This window comes from Pelophylax lessonae (genome assembly GCF_965119305.1).
Source record: "Pelophylax lessonae genome assembly, chromosome: 4".
NCBI classification, from domain to species: Eukaryota; Metazoa; Chordata; class Amphibia; order Anura; family Ranidae; genus Pelophylax; species Pelophylax lessonae.
Window position 1 is genome coordinate 599,751,510 of NC_138771.1, and position 24,929 is coordinate 599,776,438.

Below are 24,929 nucleotides of genomic sequence, written 5' to 3' on the forward strand. Positions count from 1 at the left end.
CCCCACACAGGGGTATAAGGCGGGTGTATAAGAATCAAGGGTCTCGGTGTCTCCCCTCCTCCTGGGTCGATGGGTCCCTGAAGTGGTCCCTGAGGTCCTAACTGGAGGTATCCCTGGGGTATTAGTGGATCCTACTATTCTCCTAAAGGCTGGGGATGATCCGAGAGGTCCGCCAGATATAGCTCATAGCCGTATACCAAGGGATGATAGATAGACAAGGCACATAGCGTAATACCGTCTAAGAGGTTTATTCAATATAAAACAGAGAGGTACTTCCGGAAGTGACGCGACACTTCCGGTTCCCGCACATCGAGAACGAGGCTTGGACCACATCGCGCTCCACACTCGTACCTGTGCCTGTTTACTTATTTCTGATTGTGAGTACCTCTCTGTTTTATATTGAATAAACCCCTTAGACGGTATTACGCTATGTGCCTTGTCTATCTATCATCCCTTGGTATACGGCTATGAGCTATATCTGGCGGACCTCTCGGATCATCCCCAGCCTATAGGAGAATAGTAGGATCCACTAATACCCCAGGGATACCTCCAGTTAGGACCTCAGGGACCACTTCAGGGACCCATCGACCCAGGAGGAGGGGAGACACCGAGACCCTTGATTCTTATACACCCGCCTTATACCCCTGTGTGGGGTGGGTGCTTCTGGTAAGTGAGCCTTTTCACCAGAAAGGACCACGCAGCACCCTACCACACGGCACGGGGTCACCCTTTTGAATACAGTGATTGTCACCTACCACTCATATATATTTTTTCTTGCACAATATACTCAGTCACTGGACTACAGAAATTCCATCATTGGGACTATTCACAGATTGGTTGCACACCAGCACTATTTGGATTGTGTTTCCTTTTAGTATATTCTATTTGTACACCAACACTATTCTGATTGTGTTTTCATTTTATTACATTTCTCTTGTATTTGTATATTTATCCTTTGCATACTAGTTCTTTCCCCAGCTCTTTACAGCACTTTCCATATACTGTATGATACAGTTGGGAATTCTTTGCACGTGCACTACAACACTTTATCTGCTAAGCACCTTTATTTTGATTAGCACTCATTTGTATTGAGTTATGTTTTAGCATGCAATATTTACGCTAAATTATTTGTCACCGTCACTTTATAGTATTTACAGTTTGTACGTTTTTATTGTTTTTTAAATAGGCAGCGCCAACACCCTATCTTTTATTCACCAGAGACTTAATGTATGGTTTCCATCAAGTGACATACACATGGCTAGAACAATACAGAAGCAATCGATTTTAAGACTATGGGCCCTGCCAGTGTTATTTACTTCCCCCAGACAGGGAGGTAATTAAAATAGACTGGATCATTACAGCTCAGAGGGGAATTGGCCTAAGAGGGAATTACCTGCTAATTACTGCCAAAATCAATTTGCGGCAAATATTTCCATCTGTAAGTGAAACTATCGTCTACCTTATCTCATGAGAGGTGTAACGAAACTACATTTCCACATAGAACACAATAGAATACCCTTACTACAGTAATACAGTCATCTTCCAGCAAATGAGGGTGTAATCTGATTTATTTAAATTGTGAGGGGAAACTGGAGCACCTAAAAAAACCCATACACATCGGGGATTGTGTAGAACATGAGGTTTTAACAGATCTGGAATGACAATTCAAATGCAGCAGTGTCCTCGTTCTGCCTACTATCCTGGTTCTCAGACTTCTTTCAACCCATCTGCACAAGGTGAAGACCACATTATGACCCCCTTTTATCAGGCCATAGACCTTTCGGCCCATGCCAGCCAGGGGCACACCCAAAGGCATGCTGTGAGAGGATACGAGAAGAGTTACTTGTGAAGATAATTAGGCCTGAGGACCCAAACTGATTGTTGTGTTGTACTTAAAATTCATATTCAGCAATCAAATCATAAGATTGTACAGCTAAAATTTAGACGTAAGCAGGTTATAGCAAATTTCATTAAACTTTCTTAGCAGAATATTGTAAATTCCTAGCAGTATCCTACATTTCAGTGAAACGGGGCAGAAGGTTATCCAAATGTGTTCTGCACAACTAGGTTATAGGCCTATCGTAAACTGCTAACAGCTATCATAAAAGATGTGTTAAAACGATCCACTTTACAACATCTCTGACTCATGTCCAAGTAAACCCGTTAGAAGATATCTCTCAAGCCAACAACCTATGAATGGCATTGTAAACCTCTATTATTATAGGCGTTATGGCAATTTATAAAGATTTTAATTTGCAATGAAAAGCAAGGCACATTCCTGTATATTTCTCACCATAGGATCAAACTTTATATATCCTGGTGTCAGAGGCGTAACTAGAACCTTCAGGGCCCCGATGCAAGAAACCATGAAGGGCCCCCCAGACCCCTGGCCGGGGCCCTTTCCTTCAAGCCCGGGGCTCTTCCCACTAATTCTGGGGCTCTTTACTCTCATTGCATGGCCTTTTATTATGGTCCCGCAGCAGGATCCTTTCACAAGTTCTGCAGTGGGCCCCCTTCCTGCAATCTTGGGGCCTCCCCACAGTGGTGCAATGCCAGGGCCCGGTCGCAAGTGTGACCTTTGAGATCCTGGAAGTTCACCCACTGGTTTGCTACTGGGCCCCCTGGAGCATGGGGCCCGGTAGCAATTGCAACCCCTGCAACCCCTGTAGTTACGCCCCTGCCTGGTGTGATAAAGTTGCATTAATAATAACTGTCTACATTATTATAGAAGAAAATGACTAATAATTAGATACTAAATGTAGCACTGCCCCCTTAAGAGCTGCTGGTTTGTTACACTTATGGATTCCCCTAGGTTACCCGTAGCAACTGCATGCAGAAATCTTAACACCTTATGCTTGGCTCAGTCAATGATCAGTCTAGGGGTTGATGTATTTGTTGTTTTTATTTTATATTGGGATGGGAGAAGGGATGAGTAGGATACCCCAACGCTTGAACTATTCACAATTCTGAGGACTTCTAACTTGAGGATGCGGCAAGGCTGCTACTTCAGCCTGCCAATGGATGAATCTAAGGTAAATGTTCCTTATAGTATTTCACTTCAGGGCACTCACCTAGTACCCCCTTTCCTCCAGCTGACACTCGTCCACTGACTACACTACTCTGGAGTGGTCCCCTTCCTCAGCCGACCCTTAGGCAAGATCCTCTGTACTCATGATACTTCTTTCCAGATTCTCGCAGTGCCTCAACTCCTCCAGTCAGCTTTCCTGGACCTCCGGGTTCAGCTCCACACCTCTGGTTCACCAGGCCGACTGCCTGTGACCACGCACCAACTACATCACTAGAGGAGGCAGCCACCACCCTCCTTCTGGGACTCTGCTTCCCGCCAAAGACCTTGTGCACTTGTGCCCCTGGCTTTTTATACCACACTCCACAATGCACCAAGACAGCCGTCTGTGCCAATCCCTGGGGCTTTATCAAAAGACTGTGTCCTCATTGGTCAGGTTTCCTCCAATGTCCAGTGTGCCTCCCCATTGGATCAGTGGGGACACTTCCTCAGACCATATGAATCACACACTGGGCACACTAAGCAGACCTAACTCACAGATCCTGCTTCCTGTTAAGCAGAGTGCAATATAGAATGTACCTGGTGCTCCTCTGATAGGCAGACAGAGCCAAAAACTATACTCACTCTCTAGCACCTACCTAGGAGGGTGCTACATAAACATAACTATATTAGGTACATGAAGCTGATGGGGTTCATTACCCCTTCTGAGGAAATCATACATAAGAGATGCCCCATGATTATTCTCTATTAAACCGTGATTTCATTCTATGAAATAATATATTGTTTATAAGACTGTAACACGTTCCATATGAAAATATTGCTGCACTTAGAAATCTACACATGAAAAGTACCAACACTCCTACCTCCTACCCCTCAGGTGCTTTGATTGGCTTTGTAGTTTTTGCAGACACCCTCTTCAGGGACCAAAATATATGGCTGCAACAGCTCTCAATTTTCGATTGAAGCATTGCACCCATGTTGAGTGGCACTCTGAGGGCCAGTGACTCTGTCACGACCAGACTTATACTACATTGTATTGCACTCTGTCGGAACCAGAGACCAGGCAAAACTTTGTATTTTCACTGTTATTCCCATTTATTTTACTATTGCTTATTGTCTTTTTAAATCATATTTAAAAATTGTTAAGCTTTATCTCTAATGCTATAAATCAGAAATAAAGCTGACATATTTTAACTGTGTTTCATCCCTGTTAGGATTGGCAATTGGTGTCAAGGACCTGTTTTGAAGTAGTAATTGTTACAGTAAATACTTTGAGTGGTGCAAGTTCTGTTAAAGCAAATGGTGGTAGCTATTATTTGAGTGTGTAAAGGATTAACTGTAGAGCTGACTGATCTCAGTGATGATCACTCTCAGTTTGCAAGCCTTAGATTGTTGTCCTGCAAGCTGGAAAATGTATGTGCAGGGAGAGGCTGAGAGTGTCATTATCACATCACTCGCATCTTAGCTTCCATTATTGTTGCTTTTACCCCAGGTCATCAGAACTAGTGTCCCCATTGGAAGATTTCCCCTCTATTAATCTTCTGGGGAGAACCTAAAATGCGGGATTTTCTTTAACTTTCACTTTTTGTGATAATAGGACGAATAGAGAGGGTAAATCTCCATAATGGGGACACATACAGCAATAAAAACTGACAAGTGTTCGAATCCCTGTTTTGCCTTTAGTTATACTTTAAGTCAAAATAGCCAGGCAGCTGGCAAACCCCCCTATGTGAATGAGTATTGGGTACCCATTTACCAAAAAAGTAAGTAAAGATACAACACGAGTCCTTTATTAAAAAATAAAAAAAGTTTAAAAAATGTCCCCGATGTAGATCCATTGTCGATCATGATGCCTGCCCCCACTGCCAGCCGCGAAAAAAATAAAATAAAAAAAAAAGTGCCGCTGTCTGCCTGCTCCACCGTGGGACAGTTCTTAAATAGCTAAGGGGCAGGGCCACCCAGCGACGTCACCTGGTGGCACAGCCCCCGTGATGTCACGATCCTGTGCATGCTGGGTTGGTGACATCACAGGGGACGGGGCCACCAGGTGATGTCACCGGGTGACCCGCCCCTTAGATATTTAAGAACTGTCACACAGCAGAGCAGGCAGACGGCGGGATCCCTCAGCAATGCAGGGATGAGAAAATGATAGATCTCTCCCTTGTGCAGATCTCTGTGTCGTTTACCAATTACACACAGCCCATCAGCAGGTCCAGGTCATGGATCATTGGCCGGTACTTGCTGACAGGCTCCCGCTGTGTACAAGCATGTGTGCACCCTAAACCTGAAAGAAGGCAGTGATGTATGGGTATATCGCTTTGCCTACAGGGGCATCCGCAGTACATTGTGGGCATGGCGGGCGGTCACTTAGTGGTTAAGGACTAATTATGGATGGCTCCCTATTTCTGTTCTAAAATAATTTGCGAACACAGCAATAAAAACTTGGAGTAGTGTCCTAGTAACTATTCAGAGAGAGGCATGTGAAATCAGAACAAATGTGACTCACCTTGTATCCTAGATAGGTCAGTAACATGGTTTCTAAAAAGCTGATTAATGCAACAAGCACCTAAAAGGAAAGGAAATATGGAATGAGGTTTCACAAAGATAAAAGCAGTGATATACAATTATATAATAACACAACATGTGTTACCTACTGTATGTTCTCTAAGTTAAAAGCAAATATTAAAAAAAGAAGGCTGTGAGAAGGCATTGTATAGCCTCACTAGTGTGCCGAAACAGGGTGGTTGTGTGGTGACCCCATTTACTTGAATGGGTCACACTTGCTGAACATGACAGTGGGGATCATTTGTGGCATGGCATATGTTTTCCCCACTCCGCTGCCTTTGCAGCATATAGGGGAAGCTGTGTTTTTACGTCCTGTTGCGCAGGACCTAAACACAAGTGGAAACGAGGCCTAATAGTGTTGTGTGTTCTAAGTAAAATAATTACATGCAATTTTAGCCTCAGCTGGAATAAGTACATTAATCTCCATTGATATCATCCCTTGCATAGCAGCACTTATATTTTGCGGGAAGGAGGGGTGGCACTACATGTCCGTTAGGCTCTGCTGCAGTTCACATGTGCTGACAGGAGAAGAGCAGACCAAACAGAGCTGATAACTTATCAATGTGTTGCTGCACCTTCACTGTCCAATCAGCAGGCAGGGAGATAGGTGACATCACTGTATTATTTCACTCTAAAAGAAAAAATGGTGTCACCTTCCTGTCTGACAAGTGTGTGAATCACAAGTGACTGGACAGGTTTAAAAAACTTTGGCAGTTAAAGGGGAACTAAACTCTCTTATCATTTTTTAGCCAAGGAAGCTGCCATCTTGGCCTCTGATCTTCAACTGCCACGATGCTGCACTAGGGTTGCCACTTCATCCCTTTAAACCAGGAAACATATTAATTACACAGGTTCTGAGGCTAAAATAATGCACATAAGGCACCAAGTGATTTTGATTACCACCATAACCACTTCCGGACCGCCTGCGCGAAATCACGTACATGTACAGTGCGTAATTTTGTGCACGGGATTTCAGGGGCGCGCGTGTGCTGTCGGATCGCCACTTCTACTGTGATTGGACAACCAGCGATGGCCACCGGAACCCGCTAATTGTTCAGCGGAATTACAGAACAGCGGTCTGCCTATGTAAACAAGGCAGATCGTTGTTCTGTCAGGGAGGAAAGGAGAGATCTTGTGTTTCAGTTAAACAATTAAAGAAATGAAAAGTCCATAAATGCATCCCATAGTTTGTAGACATTATAACTTTTGCGCAAACCATTCCATATATACTTATTGGGATTTTTTTTACCAAAAATATGTGGCAGAATACATATTGGCCTAAATTGATGAAAAAATTAATTTTTTTAAATGTTTTTATTGGGTATGTTTTATAGCAGAAAGTAAAAAATATTGTTATTTTCAAAATTGGGGTCCTTTTTTGTTTATAGCACAAAAAATAAAAACAGTAGAGGTGATCAAATACCACCAAAAGAAAGCTCAATTGTCAGTTAAAGGAACGCAGTGTTGTATCGCAAAAAATGGCCTGGTCATTAAGGGGGTAAAACTTTCCGGAGCTGAGGTGGTTAATCAGCCACAGGATCTGTGTAATGTGTGTCCTGGTTACAAAGGATGAGGTGGCAATCCTATGCTGCACATGTTATCAGTTATGACACCAGCCATTTGATGGTTTGACAGTTTGGTTGGGAGGACAACCAATGTGACAGCTTTCCAGGCACGTGCCGGGAATGTAACTGTTTTTTGAAACTGTTAAATCGATAGGTTTAGTTCCACTTTAAATAAAATGAAAATAATAAGTTCCACTCTAGGATTTGTGCATCAAGGCTGCAGCCTACCTCACGTATCCCACCATGTGGGATATGCAATTGAATAAATATAGGAAAGAGGTATAAGTGGCGCTGCCTAAAACATGTGTGTGATCCTCATAAAAATATATAGTGAATAAATAAAATAAAAATGTTAATAAATTAATAAAGGTGTTATCTCCTTGATAGATACAGTATCTCACAAAAGTGAGTACACCCCTCACATTTTTGTAAATATTTTATTCTTTTTTCATATGACAACACTGAAGAAATTACACTTTGCTACAATGTAAAGTAGTGAGTGTACAGCTTATATAACAGTATAAATTTGCTGTCCCGTCAAAATAACACACAGCCATTAATGTCTAAACCTCTGGCAACAAAAGTGAGTACACCCCTAAGTGGAAATGTCCAAATTGGGCCAAAAGTGTCAATATTTTGTGTAGCCACCATTATTTTCCAGCACTGCCTCAACCCACTTGGGTATGGAGTTCACCAGAGCTTCACAGGTTGCCACTGGAGTCCTCTTCCACTCCTCCATGATGACATCACAGAGCTGGTGGATGTTAGAGACCTTGCACTCCTCCACCTTCTGTTTGAGGATGCCCCACAGATGCGCAATAGGGTTTAGGTCTGAAGACATGCTTGGCCAGTCAATCACCTTTACCCTCAGCTTCTTTAGCAAGGCAGTGGTCGTCTTGGAGGTGTGTTTGGGGTCATTATCATGTTGGAGTATTGCCCTGCAACCCAGTCTCCGAAGGGAGGGGATCATGCTCTGCTACAATATGTCACAGTACATGTTGGCATTCATGGTTCTCTCAATGAACTGTAGCTCCCCAGTGCCAGCAGCACTCATGCAGTCCCAGACCATGACACTCCCACCACCATGCTTGACTGTAGGCAAGACACACTTGTCTTTGTACTCCTCACCTGGTTGCCGCCACACACGCTTGACACTATCTGAACCAAATAAGTTTATCTTGGTCTCATCAGACCACAGGACATGGTTCCAGTAATCCATGTCCTTAGTCTGCTTGTCTTTAGCAAACTGTTTGTGGGCTTTCTTGTGCATCATCTTTAGAAGTGGCTTCCTTCTGGGACGACAGCCATGCAGACAAATTTGATGCAGTGTGCAGCGTATGGCCTGAGCACTGACAGGCTGACCCCCACCCCTTCAACCTCTGCAGCAATGCTGGCAGCACTCATACATCTATTTCCCAAAGACAGCCTTTGGATATGAAGCTGAGCACTTGCACTCAACTTCTTTGGTTGACCATGGCGAGGCCTGTTCTGAGTGGAACTTGTCCTGTTAAACAGCTGTATGATCTTTGCCACCATTCTGCAGCTCAGTTTCAGGGTCTTGGCAATCTTCTTATAGCCTAGGCCATCTTTATGTAGAGTGTAACGGAACCGTCGACCCACACCGTACTTGTGGTCTTCCGTCAGTATATGGCTTCCTCCAGTCTGGACATAGATGGAGATATTCCAGCTGCCCTACATACAAAAACTAGCCTGAACTTAGCTTGTATGTCTCTGAAAGCAACTAACTCTTTATTGAACACAGGCACAAAAGATAAAAACTCAGGGGACAATCCCCCCTCCCCCTCTTTGCATAATAACAACACACTGGGCGGGGAACTACATTCTGTAACATGACACACAGGTGTATTCAACTTTCCAACAGTAGACAGTTCACAGGAAGGGCTGCTGGAGAAATCCCCTCCTCCCCTCTAGAAGTTAATACACATGTACATCCCATAATAGGTTGATCATAAGGCAGACAGAACAACAATAGAACAAAGGAATGCAGGTACTTAACAATAACAAACCCCACCCCATCTCAACCTATCTTGCAGAGGTCTATGGGCCACCATTTCCAATATTATAACAGTCTGAAATTGTTCATCTTTATATATTTCTTTGAGGAATATTGTTCTTAAATATTGCTGTCATAGGTTCAACACAAATCACACATACAGAACCCAGGATAGCCGGGATAACACCAAATGCTGAGTCCGGTGTGGTTTTACAGCGAGTTAGTGCAGACCCTACTGGGGTTCTTGGTCACCCTGTGCCCCTAATAGACACAGGGGACTTACACATAAGAAGAGACTAGGTGGCAGAGAGAGGGTTTTCCCAACCCCTCTAAGGTAAGCTGAGTTCCACAGGACCTCCAACCAAAGTGACTCCCGTCACATCTCTCCCCTTTCCAAAGGAGACTAACGCAGGAGGAGACCCCAAACGGGTTGACCTTGAAGTTAGTCCATAGTTCCCATCCCCCAATGTCTGTCCCCACACAGTACCCCAAACAAATTGTCCGGAACACAACGTTACTCACCCAGCCAACCTCTGCCTCTCGTGTAAAACATACCCGATGCTGGGGAAAAGCGTGGACTGGCCCTTCTCCCAGGAGTCCTTTCAGCTGCTGGAGAGAAGACAGGGTGGCTGGGCTCACTTTGTCAGGTTGTTGGGGATCTGGGCCGACTGCCCAGCATCCCTGGGATATGCAAGTAAAGACCGTAGTCCCATCCACTTTCTCAGGAAACCCATCCTTTTTTAGTTGAGGGCAGAGGCCAGCAGCACTCTGCCCTGTTGCCATCTCTTCTGCTGGGTTGGTGTCATCATTCTGGGAAGCTGTCTGCTGCTGGGGAGTGACCACCACCTTCTCACCCTGGGCCTCCGGAACTGCCTCAGGTGTGGGGAAGATGTCTTGGACCCTCTGTCCAGTTGTCAGCTCTTCTGCCGTAGAAGCTTCTTGTAACTCCACAGATGCAGCTGTTGGTGTTGGGCGGAGCTCAGTGATATTAGGCCCTGATGCCTGTTGTTCCGCAGGGAAGTAAGCTGAACAGTCATTGGCCTTGCACACATCTTCCTGGACCACCAATTATTGCAGGCAGAGGTTAGCAGCGCTATGCCTGGATGCCCGCTCTTCTGCTGTAAGCTCACTGAGATGTTCCTCCTCAGCAGAAAAGACTATTAAATCCTCAGTCTCTGGAATTGTTGAAAGTCCAGGGCACAGGCTGGTGGCACTCAGGCCCAGTGCCAACACTTTGGCAGGTGATTTATTACCCATTTCATCCTTTGATGAAAAGTCAGGTAAATCTGTAATCCATGGCTGGTGCTGAGTAGTGGGATCGACCATCTCCACCTCCAGTCCTGTTGGCTGCTGCTGGGATAAGGGACCTACAATCTCCTCTCCCGGTAACACTGGCTGGTGCTGGGTAGGGGAACCAACCGTCTCCACTCCCAGTGCTGTTTGCTGCTGCTGGGACGAGGATCCTACAATCTCCTCTCCGGGTAACACTGGCTGGAGCTGGGTAGTGGGACAGACCGTCTCCACTCCCAGTGCTGTTTGCTTCTGCTGGGATGAGGGACCTACAATCTCCTCTCCCAGTAACGCTGGCTGGTGCTGGGTAGTGGGACAGACCGTCTCCACTCCCAGTGCTGTTGGCTGCTGCTGGGACGAGGGACCTACGATCTCCTCTCCCAGTAACACTGGCTGGTGCTGAGCAGAGTCTAGCAGCCGTCTGTAGGCGATCTCCAGCTCCCATTCCTGAATGGCCAGAAACTCCATATCTTCCAGTGCCCAGAGCACCAAACACCAAATTTAACACACCAGCTCCCCATTCACACCTGAGACCTTGTAACACTAACAAGTCACATGACACTCGAGAGGGAAAATGGCTAATTGGGCCCAATTTGGACATTTCCACTTAGGGGTGTAATCACTTTTGTTGCCTTTGGTTTAAACATTGATGACTGTGTGTTGAGTTATTTTGAGGGGACAGTAAATTTACACTGTTATACAAGCTGTACAGTCACTACTTTACATTGTAGCAAAGTGTCATTTCTTCAGTGTTGTCACATGAAAAGTTAGAATAAAATATTTCAAAAAATGTGAGGGTGTACTCACTTTTTTGAGATACTGTACATAAGAACATATACATACATAACAACATAAGTGATATTTTCTTGTATTAACAGAGGCATGGACTCCAGAGAGAGAGAGATATAATTTTGCCCATGTACAAATCATTAGTAAGACCTCATCTGGAATATGCAGTTCAGTTTTGGGCACCAGTTCTTAAAAAGTATATCGGGGGAACTGGAGAAAGTGCAGAGAAGGGCAACCAAACTGGTAAGAGGCATGGAGGAACTCAGCTATGAGGAAAGATTAGAGGAACTGAAGTTATTCTCTTTTGAGAAGAGGAGATGAAGGGGGGATATTATCAACATGTATAAATACATAAGGGGTCCATATAGTGAACTTGGTGTTGAGTTATTCACTTTAAGGTCAACACAGAGGACAAGGGGGCACTCTTTACATCTAGAGGAAAACACATTTTGTCTCCAAATACAGAAAGGTTCTTCACCGTAAGAGCTGTGAAAATGTGGAATAGACTCCCTCCAGAGGTGGTTCTGGCCAGCTCACTAGATTGCTTTAAAAAAGGCCTGGATTCTTTCCTAGGTGTACATAATATAAATGGGTACTAATATTTATAGGTAAAGTTGATCCAGGGAATATCCGATTGCCTCTCTGGGGATCAGGAAGGATTTTTTTTCCTCTGTAGCAAATTGGATCGTGCTTTGCTGGGTTTTTCGCCTTCCTCTGGATCAACTGCGGGTATAGGATTGTGTATATGGGATTGTATGATTGGGTTTTCTTTACTGTTTTTTTTTTTTCTTTTTCATTGGTTAAGCCAGATGGACTTGTGTCTTTTTTTCAACCTGACTAACTATGTAACTATGATATATTACATACATATTCCAATGGTGATCAAATATAACAAGCTCCAACACACTATGTCATATGAATCTAATAATGCAAAAAGTGCTCCCAGTGCAAAAAAATGTAATACACAAATTATCACATAAATCTCATAATCCCAAAAAAATCATGAGTAGGATAATAAAGTGATAAGTGCAAAAAAGTGCAATAACAGACTCTGGTGGTAAAATACAAAGGTGAATCCACTTGTGCTCCTGTCCCCCTCTCAGGTCCACACTCACCAGAGGATTAGACCCCTACAGGGGTCACAGACACCAACAGGTAACTGGAAAATGGTATATCTCCTTCTTCACCTCAGTATGTCAGGTCACTGGTTTCTCCCATCATAGGCTATATGGATAAAAAGTGGCATCTCATAGTGTAACTCCATATTTTATAAATGTATTAAAGAAAGTAAATGCATTTATAATAAAGCAATGAATAAAAGCCGTTTGTCTGTATGCTGTATCCAGCAAGCGATGCGTTCCACGCACCGGAAACACGAGGCCCGAAGTGGCGCGATGACACTTTACACGTTTCGTCAGAATGGCGTCATCAGGAGCAGTCATCGGCATACCCTGTGATGGGAGCCCCCCCAGTGACCTGACATACTGAGGTGGAGAAGGAGATATATCATGTTCCAGTTACCTGTTGGTGTCTGTGACCCCTGTAGGTGCGGACCTGAGGGGGGGTAGCACGAGTGGATTCACCTTTGTATTTCACCATCAGAGACTGTTATTGCACTTTTTTGCACTTATTTTATTATCCTAAAAGGACTCAAGAATTTTTTTGGATTATGATATTGATGTGATAATTTGTGTATTGCATTTGTTTGCACATTTTTGCACTGAGAGCACTTTTTGCATTATTAGATTCACATGACATAGTGTGTTGGAGCTTGTTATATTTGACCACCATTGGATTATGTATGTAATATATCCCTTATATTCTTATGTATGAATTGTTTCAAGGAGATAGCACCTTTTTTCATTTATTGACATTTTTATTTTATTTATTCACTATATATTTTTATGAGGATCACACACATGTGGGGCAGGGCCACCTATACCTCTTTCCTGTATTAGGTCCACTTTAGGACCGTTCACATAAATGTATTTCAGCTGGGTATTTAGCTATTCGCCCAAAGTTCAGACACTACCCATTTGCAGGTGAGAGTTTAGTGACATACAGTCTTCAGCTCACTAGGTAGTACAGGTGAGAAGGGGGCTGTGTGAATCTCTGTACAACAGCTAATTGAAATGATAACTGAGTTTACCTGGAGTGCCCACAAAGGAACAGGCCTGTTCACCCAAATGATGGGGGTCCTAGAAAAACATACAAATATATACTGTTAAGTGTGTAAAGTAAAATATAAGTAACATTAATACCTGTAGGGAAGATGCAATCGTTACTAATCCAGTGGTCTGTGGAACATTGGGGAATATTTATTTTAAAAAATGTTGTGCCAATGCTTAAGCATTCACACAACTGTCAAAAATAATCCCCACATTATGTCTCTTATGTGTAATTCCTGCAATATTCAGCTCCATCTAGTGTCCATAATGCAGTGTTTTCTTAATTGAGGTATTTCAGGAAAATACAAAACTATGGCCACTAGATGGAGCTGACGTTCAAAGTAAATAAACACATAATGAGCATATGGGGATTATTTGTGATAGCTGTGTGAATGCTCAGACATTTTCACATTATATGTTTTTAATAAATAGGTAACATTGAGAAAAATTGCAAAAGTAGGGCTGCCAAAGCGGCAGTGGGTGTCGTTACTGTATCTAAACAGACCTATACCATGGGGTCACCAACCCACAAGAATGTGTGCCTCTATCTCTTTTCCCACCGCAGCTTACAGACCAGGGGGTTGGCTGTGTGATGGTGGCATTGTAGGTAAGTTGTATCTCTGTTTGATTTTTGAAGGTGGGGCTCCTGTAGGGGCTATGGATTCTCATTTAATAACAGAGTAGACCCTTATTATTCTTTATTCTACTTTTCGGACTGGTCACCTCAAAATTGATATGATGGATGTATATCCATTTCTTTATCCCTGAGACTTTTCTTTATTTACACCTACCTATATACACTATATTGTCAAAAGTATTGGGACGCCTGCCTTTACACGCACATGAACTTTAATGGCATCCCAGTCTTAGTTTTTAGGTTTCAATATTGAGTTGGCCCACCCTTTCCAAGTGTAACAGCTTCAACTCTTCTAGAAAGGCTGCCCGCAAGGTTTAGGAGTGTGTCTATGGGAATGTTTGACCATTTTTCCAGAAAACTATTTTCCAGAAGTGCATCTTTATGGACCTTGCTTTGTGCACTGGTGCGCAGTCATGTTGGAACAGGAAAGAGCCATCTCCAAACTGTTCCCAAAGAGTTGGGAGCATTAAATTGTCCAGAATGTTTTGGTATGCTGACGCATTAAGAGTTCCCTTCACAGGAACTAAGGGGCCAAGTCCAACCCCTGAAAAACAACCCCACACAATAATCCCCCTCTACCAAATGATTTGGACCAGTGCACAAATCAAGGTCCATAAGGACATGGATGAGCAAGTTTGGGGTGAAGGAATTTGACTGGCCTGCACAGAGTCCTGATCTCAATCTGACAGAACCCCTTTGGGATGAATTAGAGCGTAGACTGTAAGCCAGGCCTTCTCATTCACATCAGTGAGTGACCACACAAATGCCCTTCTGGAAGAATGGTCAAAAATTCCCATAGACACATTCCTAAACCATGTGGACAGCATTCCCAGAAGAGTTGAAGCTGTTATAGCTGCAAAGGGTGGGCCAACTCAATATTGAACCCTAGGGACTAAGACTGGGGTGCCATTAAAGTTCATGTGCGTGTAAATGCAGGTGTCCCAATACTTTCCAAATACACTCCAAGGTCTTGAAGACCCCTTGCGTTTTGTTGTTTCTTTAACCATATATTGTTTCTTTAGCCGCGTGGTCCACTTCCATCCTACTGCTGGTCCCCTCTCATAACCCCCCCCTTGTGGGGATAGTTTTTACCCACACATGGCAAATATATACGTATCTGTGCATGTATATTTCCTATATATTGTTTTTTAATTGTAGATGTGAGATGTTTCATTTTGGATATCTTTCATATGTGAGCATAATGTCTTGAAGAAGCAGTGTGAAACGCGTCACTGATTTTGTTTGTTTGACAGTAATTCCTCTATTTTAATACATTAAATGATCAATCGTATGTATTTATATTTTTGAAATAAATTTATATAAGAAAATGTCATATGTTATTGTTACAAGATTCCTTGGAGTGGTTTGATAATCAATGTAAATACACCCTTTTTTCTAATGTTTGATTGTTTAGACCAGCATTTCTTAACTGGGGTTCCGCAGCACCCTGAGGTGCCACAAAGAGTCTCCAGGGGCGCCGCGGTAAAATGACCCCAACTTAGGCAGCTACTGGCCATTTAGTTAAGCCTCTCTGTTGGAGCGGTGTCGGTCTGCTGTCTCTAGCTTGCTCCCTGCTGCCACAGGCACTCGGGAAGCAGTGCAGACCTCCCGACTGCATCCTGCCAACCGATGATGTCACCTGTTGCTAATGGCAGGTTGGGGGCACCCACAGCTTTCTAGGATGCGCTCTAGTGGGTCCCGGGAGATGCTGACTGGTGCGCTTTTCACCCGAAAAGCTGGGGAGGTGAACAGAGTGTGGGGAGAGGTGAAAGAACAGAGAGGAGCCTGTTCAGAGGCTGCATATGAACTCCTCTAAACTCTGTGAGGTACAGCAAATGTCCCTGTAATTTACTAACATGTTGTGTTAATTGCAGGCATGGTGATTGCTATTATTTTATGTAATCTACATATAGATATGTGGGTTTCAATTACTTTATGTTTCATGTGGTTATATATATATATATATATATATATATATATATATATATATATATATATATATATATATATATATATACTGTATTGGTATTGTTAATTATAGCGCTGCACTTCTTTTTATTTTGTATTCCAATTGCACATTGTTCTGCTGCAGTTTGGCCGCAGTGCAGGTGTAGTGCAGGGTACTCGCAGTTTTCATGTGCGTTTCCTGAGGTTTCCCATAGACTTCGATTATGTCCCAAATTTTTGGTGTGCTTTCAGAAAACGTACCAAAAATGTAGGACATAATAGAAGTTTATGGGATAGAAAGTAGGTAACGCACACGAAAACGGTGGGTATCCTGCGCTACACCTGCGCTGCGGCCAAACTGCAGTGAGTTTACCAGGATTATGGCTGAAGCTATCAGCCAAAACCCCGGTATCTTTTTTTTCAACCAACGACTGGCTTTCTCGTGAAAGCATTCTGAGCGGCTTATGAGCTACTGGAACGCGTTTAGAAGCGGGAGGGGACATCAGCCCCTTCTGCAGCTCGCCGGTGTCTCTCGGACCTACCCTTTAGGCAGGGCTGCCTCAAGACTGTCCCCTGATAGTCTGAAGGTCAATGTAACCTCCCCCCAAACCTCTGCATCATCCGAAACAAAAAAAACCCTTAACTACAACCTGAGCAGATAAGTGACTTTTCCACCTATAATTTGTACCATGCTTAATATTGAAAGAGCAAGCTGCACTACAGGGAGGCTAAACTGGGCTACTTGTTCAGCAGCTTTCTCCTAAGACAGCTGTGAAAGGACCTGTGTTAATGGGTTTTTACTTGAACTATAAATGCTTTGCTGTCTATTCAAGTCAACAGAAATAAAGCAGCTAAGAAGGATGTCAGCTGCATGTCAGAATATCACCTACAGGTCAGAAGATCACCTACAGGTCAGAAGGCCAACTGCAGGTCAGAAGAAGACCAACTGTAGGTCAAAAGAAGATCAGCTGCAGGTCAGGAGATCAACTGTAGGTCAGAAGAAGATCAACGGCAGTCAGAAGGGGGTCAACTTCAATTCAGACGCAAGGGTGAGAACTCAAATGTGTCTGAAACTGATCTCAGAAGCAAGTTAAATGTACCTAAAAGCATGTTGCTGCTTTCTTCTGCTCTGCTACCTATCTAAAAAAAAATAGCAATTAGAAAACTAACATGATTCAGCCCGGTTCAGCCTCCTACTTTATGACCCAGCTAATTTTAAGGTGGTAAGAGGATAACAAGAAGATTCTGGGTAGTGTGAATGAAAAATCACATCACTTTTGTTGAAGTCAAGGTAATTGTGAAATTGCCTGCATCGAGGGTTCGGGAATCCCAGGTGAGGAGGGCTAGAAATAAATGTACTTGCTAATAAACCTGTAAATAGCCCGTACTTTAACATCATAAACAAAGACTACAAAAGAGAAGTCAAAGATTCCCTAAAATAAATACTACCAATCGTTCTATAAATGCTGGTCTTCGCTACTTCTAGATCCAGGGTCTTCAAACTTTTCAGTATGAGGGCCACATCCCATATTTTACAAATATTCACGGGTCAAAAAATAAATCATTTTTATAGATAAACAATCAAGTTGCAATAGTTGAATATGTTTTACTCTGAGTATTTTTATTCAGCTTGATATGATTTAGAGCAAACAATAAAAAACCTCAGTAAAACAAGGCAAGGAAATTGGAAAAAAAAACCTGAGCTCATCACAGGTCCACCCATCCCTTTACATTAGGGTCCCCATGTATGCTCCTATATCATGGTTCCCATCAGAGTCCCCATTAAAACCCCCTATACATCAAAGTCTCTATCATATCCAAGTCCCCCTTACATTGATTTCCCCCCCCTTACATCAGAGTACCCCATTACATTAGTATCTCCCTTAAATCAGAGTCCCCCTTAAATCAGTACCCCCCTTACATCAGTGTCCCCATCACATTCCCCCTTACATCAGAGTCTCCATTACCTCAGCAGGCCAGATTTGGCTTACGACCCATAGTTTGGAAGTTTGGAGACCTCGTCACTAGGTAAATGCCATGTAACCACTAATTGTGCTGTGGCATTGTGGTTCTTACCAGTCAAATTTGTGCTGTGAAGAATAGTTCTGTTTTGGACATTCCCAGCTGTAGATAAAAAATAAAGATTGATGAGCAATTTAAAAAATGCACATTGTAAACAAGAAAGTTTCATGTGAGCAATAGATGAATGGAATACAAAAAGGCTAAGTGAGAAAGATATGCATATACTGTATATTATATGTGGGTGTATGGTAGGAGATGCATGCCTGCTAAAAGGTTCATTTTAGTAGGGGTCAGACTATGACCAGGGACGATGGCCACCCTACAATGATCTTTGCTTTTACGCATATTTTTTTCGTCTACTGGCACTCAGCGGCCCCAGGTTTTATGGACCAGATAAATATACCAAATTAGCCTTTTCAAGGTGCCAACATCAAGGGCTAAGACTGGGGGGAAGATCAAAGTAGAGAGTCCGCTATGGTAGCAAATGGCTAGAGAAGAAATTGGTAAGAGTAAGACATGGGGAAAATTAAAAGGCCAGGTAAACCAGGGCATTAGAACCAAAGGCAGAGGTGGAGAATCAAAGATGAAAAGGTGTAGGGTCAGGGCAGAAAATGAAAAAAATGCAGTTGGGAACTAGCAGAAGTCAATAAAGGAGAAACAACCCTTACCCACCCATAGCAACTAAACTCATTAAAGGATATCTATCATAAAAGAAAAATAAGGGTTTCCATTGCTGACCACCCCTTTAGAAATACTAGTCATGTTTTTGCTTTGGCTTCAATGAGCCAATGACCTGGAATAAGTATACAGATTCTTATTTCCTGCTTGTCCTGAGTTTGATCCCAGGAAAAATCAAGGAATGATACCGCCATGCAATAAAGGTATTTAGAAGTTCCCCTATGGCAGTTCTTTTGTTCCCTCATCACAGATGTACTTTGATTGGCATGCATGGATGTGAATAGATACATGCTGAACATATAGCATTGGTTAAATATAGGTGTATACACTAGGTGAAGGAGCTGATAGCTACACCATAAATGACACACTAGCAGCGCTGAATCATATGTCCCAACATATAATCATAAAATCAAAGTAGAAAACTGTAAATGGGAAACAAAAAAAAGGTCCATATATAGAGTTCATGCACTGTGCCACAATGTCCAAACAGTCTAGATCCTCAAGCGATCATCACACAAAGGGACTCTTCACCTCACCACGGTGCTCACCCCCTTGGATGTGAACTCGATAATCGATATATATAAGCCTAGAATACTGCCGTTAACAGGACGATATCAGACCATCCGAACACCTCGAGACTCTGGATGAGGAACCAAACTCCACCAGAAATGACTTGGTGTATCTCAAAAAGCCTAACGACCATTGGATGGGATGATCTCACATGGGGCCAATCGATAGATCGTGGTGCATGAAAGAATAATAATAAGGTCTCATAGCGTGATACTGCTTAAATGGAACCTTTTATTTTCCCCAAAAGAACATACCCCTGAAGCAATTGCACTTACAACAAAATTCAGCATATAAAGCATAAACATGGAAGAAGGATAACCTGCGTACTGCAGCCGATCCCCGTACTATTTGCTCGCCGCTCGGTACCTAGCTGACACGAACATCCGGGTCCGGCGTCTGACGTGACCGCATGACCACGCCCTGACGCGTTTCGTCAGCAAGGCCCTCTGTTGAAGTCACTTGCTGACGAAACACATCAGGGCGTGTTCACGTGGTCACGAAGGACGCCTACGTCAGACGCCGGACCCGGATGTTCGTGTCAGCAATGGTCGTTAGGCTTTTTGAGATACACCAAGTCATTTCTGGTGGAGTTTGGTTCCTCATCCAGAGTCTCGAGGTGGTCAGATGGTCTGATATCGTCCTGTTAACGGCAGTATTCTAGGCTTATATATATTGATTATCTGGTGAGTTCACATCCAAGGGGGTGAGCACCGTGGTGAGGTGAAGGGTCCCTTTGTGTGATGATCGCTTGAGGATCTAGAATGTTTGGACTGTCATCTTTAGAGGACATTGGGGCACAGTGCATGAACTCTATATATGGACTTTTTTTTTTTCCCATTTACAGTTTTCTACTTTGATTTTATGATTATATGTTGGGACATATGATTCAGCACTGCTAGTGTGTCATTTATGGTGTAGCTATCAGCTCCTTCACCTAGTGTATACACCTATATTTATTCTGTTTGTTTTTATAGCAGCTGCTTTTATATTCATGCTATTTATTGTTTAAGCGCCGGGTGAGCAAGTTGTTTTCCCTCCTCCCCCTTACATTTGCGTTCTTGCTCCCATTTATATATAGCATTGGTTAATTTACCAGCCTTTAGTGACCATATCTACCTCTACATTTAATACAGCAGCAAATAATGTGAAAGTCACATCAAACATGACTGTAAGGTAAATTCGGCAGTAATGACTCAAAATATGCCCTCAATTAAAATACAATTTACTTTCTCTTTAAAGAACAGTTAGTGTTAATCATTCTACAGTCATCAAACAAGGAACCCGACTGAAGAAGAGGACCCAGGAGACCATGCCGGTTCCCTACAGGCTGCGTGGAATAGAACATTTGCTAAGTACCCACTACATAATGTTATCAATTCTTCAGAAATTTGTACAACGAAAACAACAGGCTGGATATAAATTTAATTTTTGGGGGGTTTCTTCTACAAAGTAGCTTTTATGTGATCATGTCAATGTCTTTTCATACATAATTTTGTTTAATAATAAATGTTACCTCCATCATTATTGTGCACTTTTGGTTTGTGGTCTTGTCACTTAACAGGAAACTAGGTAAGCCATCCAGAACGCATTAGCCCTATGAGCTGAAGTTACACCACCGATACTGAAATATGGGAACTACCTATGACTGGAAGGGCCGAGACGACACACATGGGAATGACCAGGGCCCTATTCAGATACAAAGCTGCCAAATGATAACAACCTTTTGTACAAGCTCTGCCCCTTGTGCCATGTGATTATTTTAGAAAATTCTAATTCTTGAATGTTCTATTGGAAGCAGCATGAAGTTTGTGTAATGTGAGGAGCTGCTATTTAACCTTGAAGAGCACCAAACAAGAGAAAAACTACATGGGTTTATATCTAACTTCTCTCAGCATCCTCAAAAACCCCTTCCCTTCACAGTTCTCTTAGTGAATTATTGAAAAATGTCCACAAGTGGTCAGATTAGGAAAAAAGAAAAAATGTTCACAGTTTGTGTAGTGCCCTCCTCTAGTTAGGCTGCTAGGGTACATTTCGTTTTCGGCTTCACTGCAATCAGTAGAGCAGTAGTCTATTGTTTTTGTCTGGTCATGGTTTCCTAGCTGGGTGTTCATTTTCTCCTACCTGCTCCTGGGAGAATTAATAAATAGAGATACATATAGGGCAGGGAGAGTCAAATGTTCAATATGAATATTTATCATGAGAGTTCTAGTTCTCCTGGAACTGCTGCCCCTGGGACATTGAGAGTACAGACCTTTCTGTGGACTCATGGGTATGTAGGTGCTAGAAGGGAACTAAATGCCAGAAGTTGCTATATGTAACTGGATTGCTGTTATAGAGTCCTAAATATACTGGCCAACCCCTGTTATCTCCAGGGAAAGCTGTTTACAGAAAATTAGCGAGTAAGTACCCCCTGTTATTTCTGTTATTGTTTGGAGTTTCCTGAACCCCTCTCCTGTTTATAGTTACTCAGCAGTAAATTCTAAAAAGGCATGCCCTAGACCGGCGATGGCGAACCTTGGCACCCCAGATGTTTTGGAACTACATTTCCCATGATGCTCAACAACAGTGCCGAGTGCATGAGCATCATTGGAAATGTAGTTCAAAAACATCTGGGATGCCAAGGTTTGCCATCACTGCCCTCGACTGAGCCTGTATTATTGGAGTGCAAGGAACTGTGCTGGTCACTGGCAGCCTCGATACTAGCAAGGGGTGCCTTGACATACTCTCAACTGACCCTCCGGGGAGAGAGCTACCGTTTGTAAATGTTGAGGCTTGGTGCTACCCTTCTAACCCTGCCACCCCACATATTTGGCCCACAAGTGTCATTCTGGTAAGCCATTACAATGGTACTTTTTAAACTGCAACAGTTCATCTGGCATATTGGGAGACATTGATAGAATTCAATGTCTCCCAACATACTCTCAACTGACCCTTCGGGGGAGAGAGCTACAGTTTGTAAATGTTGAGGCTTGGTGCTGCCCTTCTAACCCTGCCACCCCACATATTTGGCCCACAAGCGTCATTCTGGTATTCTGGTAAGCCCTTAGAATGGTACTTTTTAAACTGCAACAGTTCATCTGGCATATTGGGAGACATTGATAGAATTCAGCCTGGATGAAATACAAACATTAGGAAAAAAGGAAAAACTGAGGGTTTTTAGGGTGCCAAACAGAACCTCAGGAAATAGACTCACAACATTTTTGTTAAAAATGAAACCTTTTTTTTTATACAAGCATTAAAATCGCACCATTAAAAACCCATCATATGGTATGGAACATTGACATCCCCCTAGACACATAAGGTTACTTTCCCCTGTTAACAGAGCAAACCTCCTATCATTGGTGTACCACTATCACTGTATTTATATTAAAACATAACTAAGGCTAATGCAGAAGTACTCTATGTGAAAATGAGGTATTGCAGCTGTGTACTGTACAGGGCAATCACCAAAGGTTCCAACATGTTTTGCAGTCTGTTGCTTCCTCAGGAGACCCAATGATACTGGGAAATAAATGTGTATTTTAAAATCATATGTGCAAAGTTAAGACTTGCTTTTTTCTTATACAAATCATGGAGCTGTGTACTTACAGATACAGTACAATCTGTGTAGGGCTCACACTACACTTTAACCAGAGATGCCCAATGTATTCCCATGAGGTGGTGGTGATGGAACAAACAAAGTGGATAGTAAGAGAGCCTACCCCAGGATACCCCCCAGCCTAGTAAGAGAAACAATAATTGGAAACCTGAACTCTGGGAGAAATGGTGCCCAGGGAATTAAGTCCCCCCCCCCCCCCCAGGCACGCCTGCACCGACCTCCGGGAGATTGGTGGGTATGACCTGATCATTGCCATGCATGCCCAAAGGTGGCAGTGAGGCGATGGAGGGCGTGGGGGTGGAGAAAATTTCCTGGACGCCATTTCTCCCAGAATTTATATATTCTGGACCTTTTGGTCCTTGTTCCATTTGCGGGATCGCTTTATGTGTGTTTTAGGCATGGGCTGCTGGCTTTAGTTTTGGAGGTAGGTCTGCTAAGAGACAACATTTGCAAATGGTTGGACCCATTTGTGGGTACCACATATATATATATATATGGTCTGGATGATGTTTTTTTAATTTATTTTTTTCTGTGTCATTGTTAATGCCTGGTTGTCTTCTACAGCGCACCTCCTTCTTTTGTTTTCTCCTGCCGCTTGATGGCGGGGGTCATCACTTTAAGTATTTATACCCTGGGCAGCCGGATTGGCATTCTGTGGCACGTACTTTTACAGTAGGACTATGGGTGCCTGCCTCACAACCTTATACATTTTTGTATTACATGTGTGTCAATTTTCTTTGTTAATCTTGGGTTAACCTGGGGTGGGCTCTCTTACCATCCCACGTTGTTGGTTCCATCACTGCAGCCGCAATTAAGATGCAGCGTGAGTCATAGACACATAGTGCTGTATCTGTATATACACAACTACATGATTTGTACATGAAGGAAGCAATTCTACATATGTTTTTTAAAATATTAATACACATTTATTCCCCAGTATCATTGCGTCTTCCGAGAAAGCAACGGACTGCGAAACACGTCAGGATCTTTGGTGATTCCCCTGTACGGTGCAGAGTTTGCCATATTTATGTTTTATTATAAATACAGTGATATTGGTACACCAATGCTAGGAGATCTGCTCTGTTAACAGGGGATAGTAACATTATGTGTCTAGGGGGTGCCAATGTTCCATACCATTTGATGGGTTTTTAACGGTGTTATTTTATTGTTTGCATTAAATAAAATGGTTTCATTTTTAACCAAAATGTCGTGAGTCAATTTCCTGATGTTCTCCTTGGCACCTTTAAAAATGCAAAATTTTTCCTATTTTTTATTTATTTGTCTATGTATTATTGGGATGTCGTGCCACTTGATATCATGCCACATCTCTGTGTTCACAGAAATACAAACACTGTTTGCATTAAACCCAAAAGAGTCAGTTTTGCTAATTGCCTCTACATTAGTAAGGGTATGCCAGCTTGCACTATTAAAAATGTTGATGCTGCAGAGGAGAATAGAATAGATAAACCATCCAGCTTTTTCCTTCAGTTTTTTTTTTTTTCATAAATGTAATGATTGGTGCATGGAGAGAAATAGAGCAGACCTGTATCATAAAGGTATCTGAAGGATGAATCGGTCTTGCTTCATACACCAGACAATAAGAGTCTCCCTGTCATGTACAGTACTTGGGACAATGAAAGTGAAAATCTCGTTGTTATGGACAATGAGGACTTTTCACTCTTTATGCACTTATGCCTACTGTGAAGATGAAAGCTCATGCAAAACCAAAGCCTGATGTACCGTATAGGCATTAGGTTTATGTAGGGTGGGCACCTTTTCTTATATTCCTATTATTGCATTTCCAACCAGTCCTATTGCTGCTGGCCAGTCGGGGACAATACCAGCCAGGATACAAAAGTAATTGGAGCGAGAGTCAGGAATACATACCAGTTCCCCTTGCCATCTCTTGGATCATCTAGTAATACTCTTATGATGTAGAGCAGGCAACTCAACAGCTTCAATGAGAAATTGAACAGTCGGACCCTTAAACCTGCAAAAAAAATATTAATGAGCTTTCTGTATCAAAAAACTGTTAATGGAGGAACAGACTGCATGCCACAT

General features: G+C 42.8%; 1 protein-coding gene across 2 annotated transcripts in view; it reads right to left on the reverse strand.

Annotated features, from left to right (window-relative positions):
• LOC309553391 (potassium channel subfamily T member 2-like) overlaps positions 1 to 24,929 on the reverse strand; it is a 422,810-nt gene that overhangs the window by 225,002 nt on the left and 172,879 nt on the right. For both annotated transcript variants that reach the window (XM_082254566.1, XM_082254567.1), the window contains exons 3-6: positions 24,756 to 24,858; positions 18,077 to 18,124; positions 13,398 to 13,446; positions 5,532 to 5,591 (exon numbers count right to left, since the gene is read on the reverse strand). In XM_082254566.1, the coding sequence (XP_082110692.1) occupies positions 5,532 to 5,591; positions 13,398 to 13,446; positions 18,077 to 18,124; positions 24,756 to 24,858 (260 nt within the window). The remainder of the gene's footprint in view (positions 1 to 5,531; positions 5,592 to 13,397; positions 13,447 to 18,076; positions 18,125 to 24,755; positions 24,859 to 24,929) is intronic.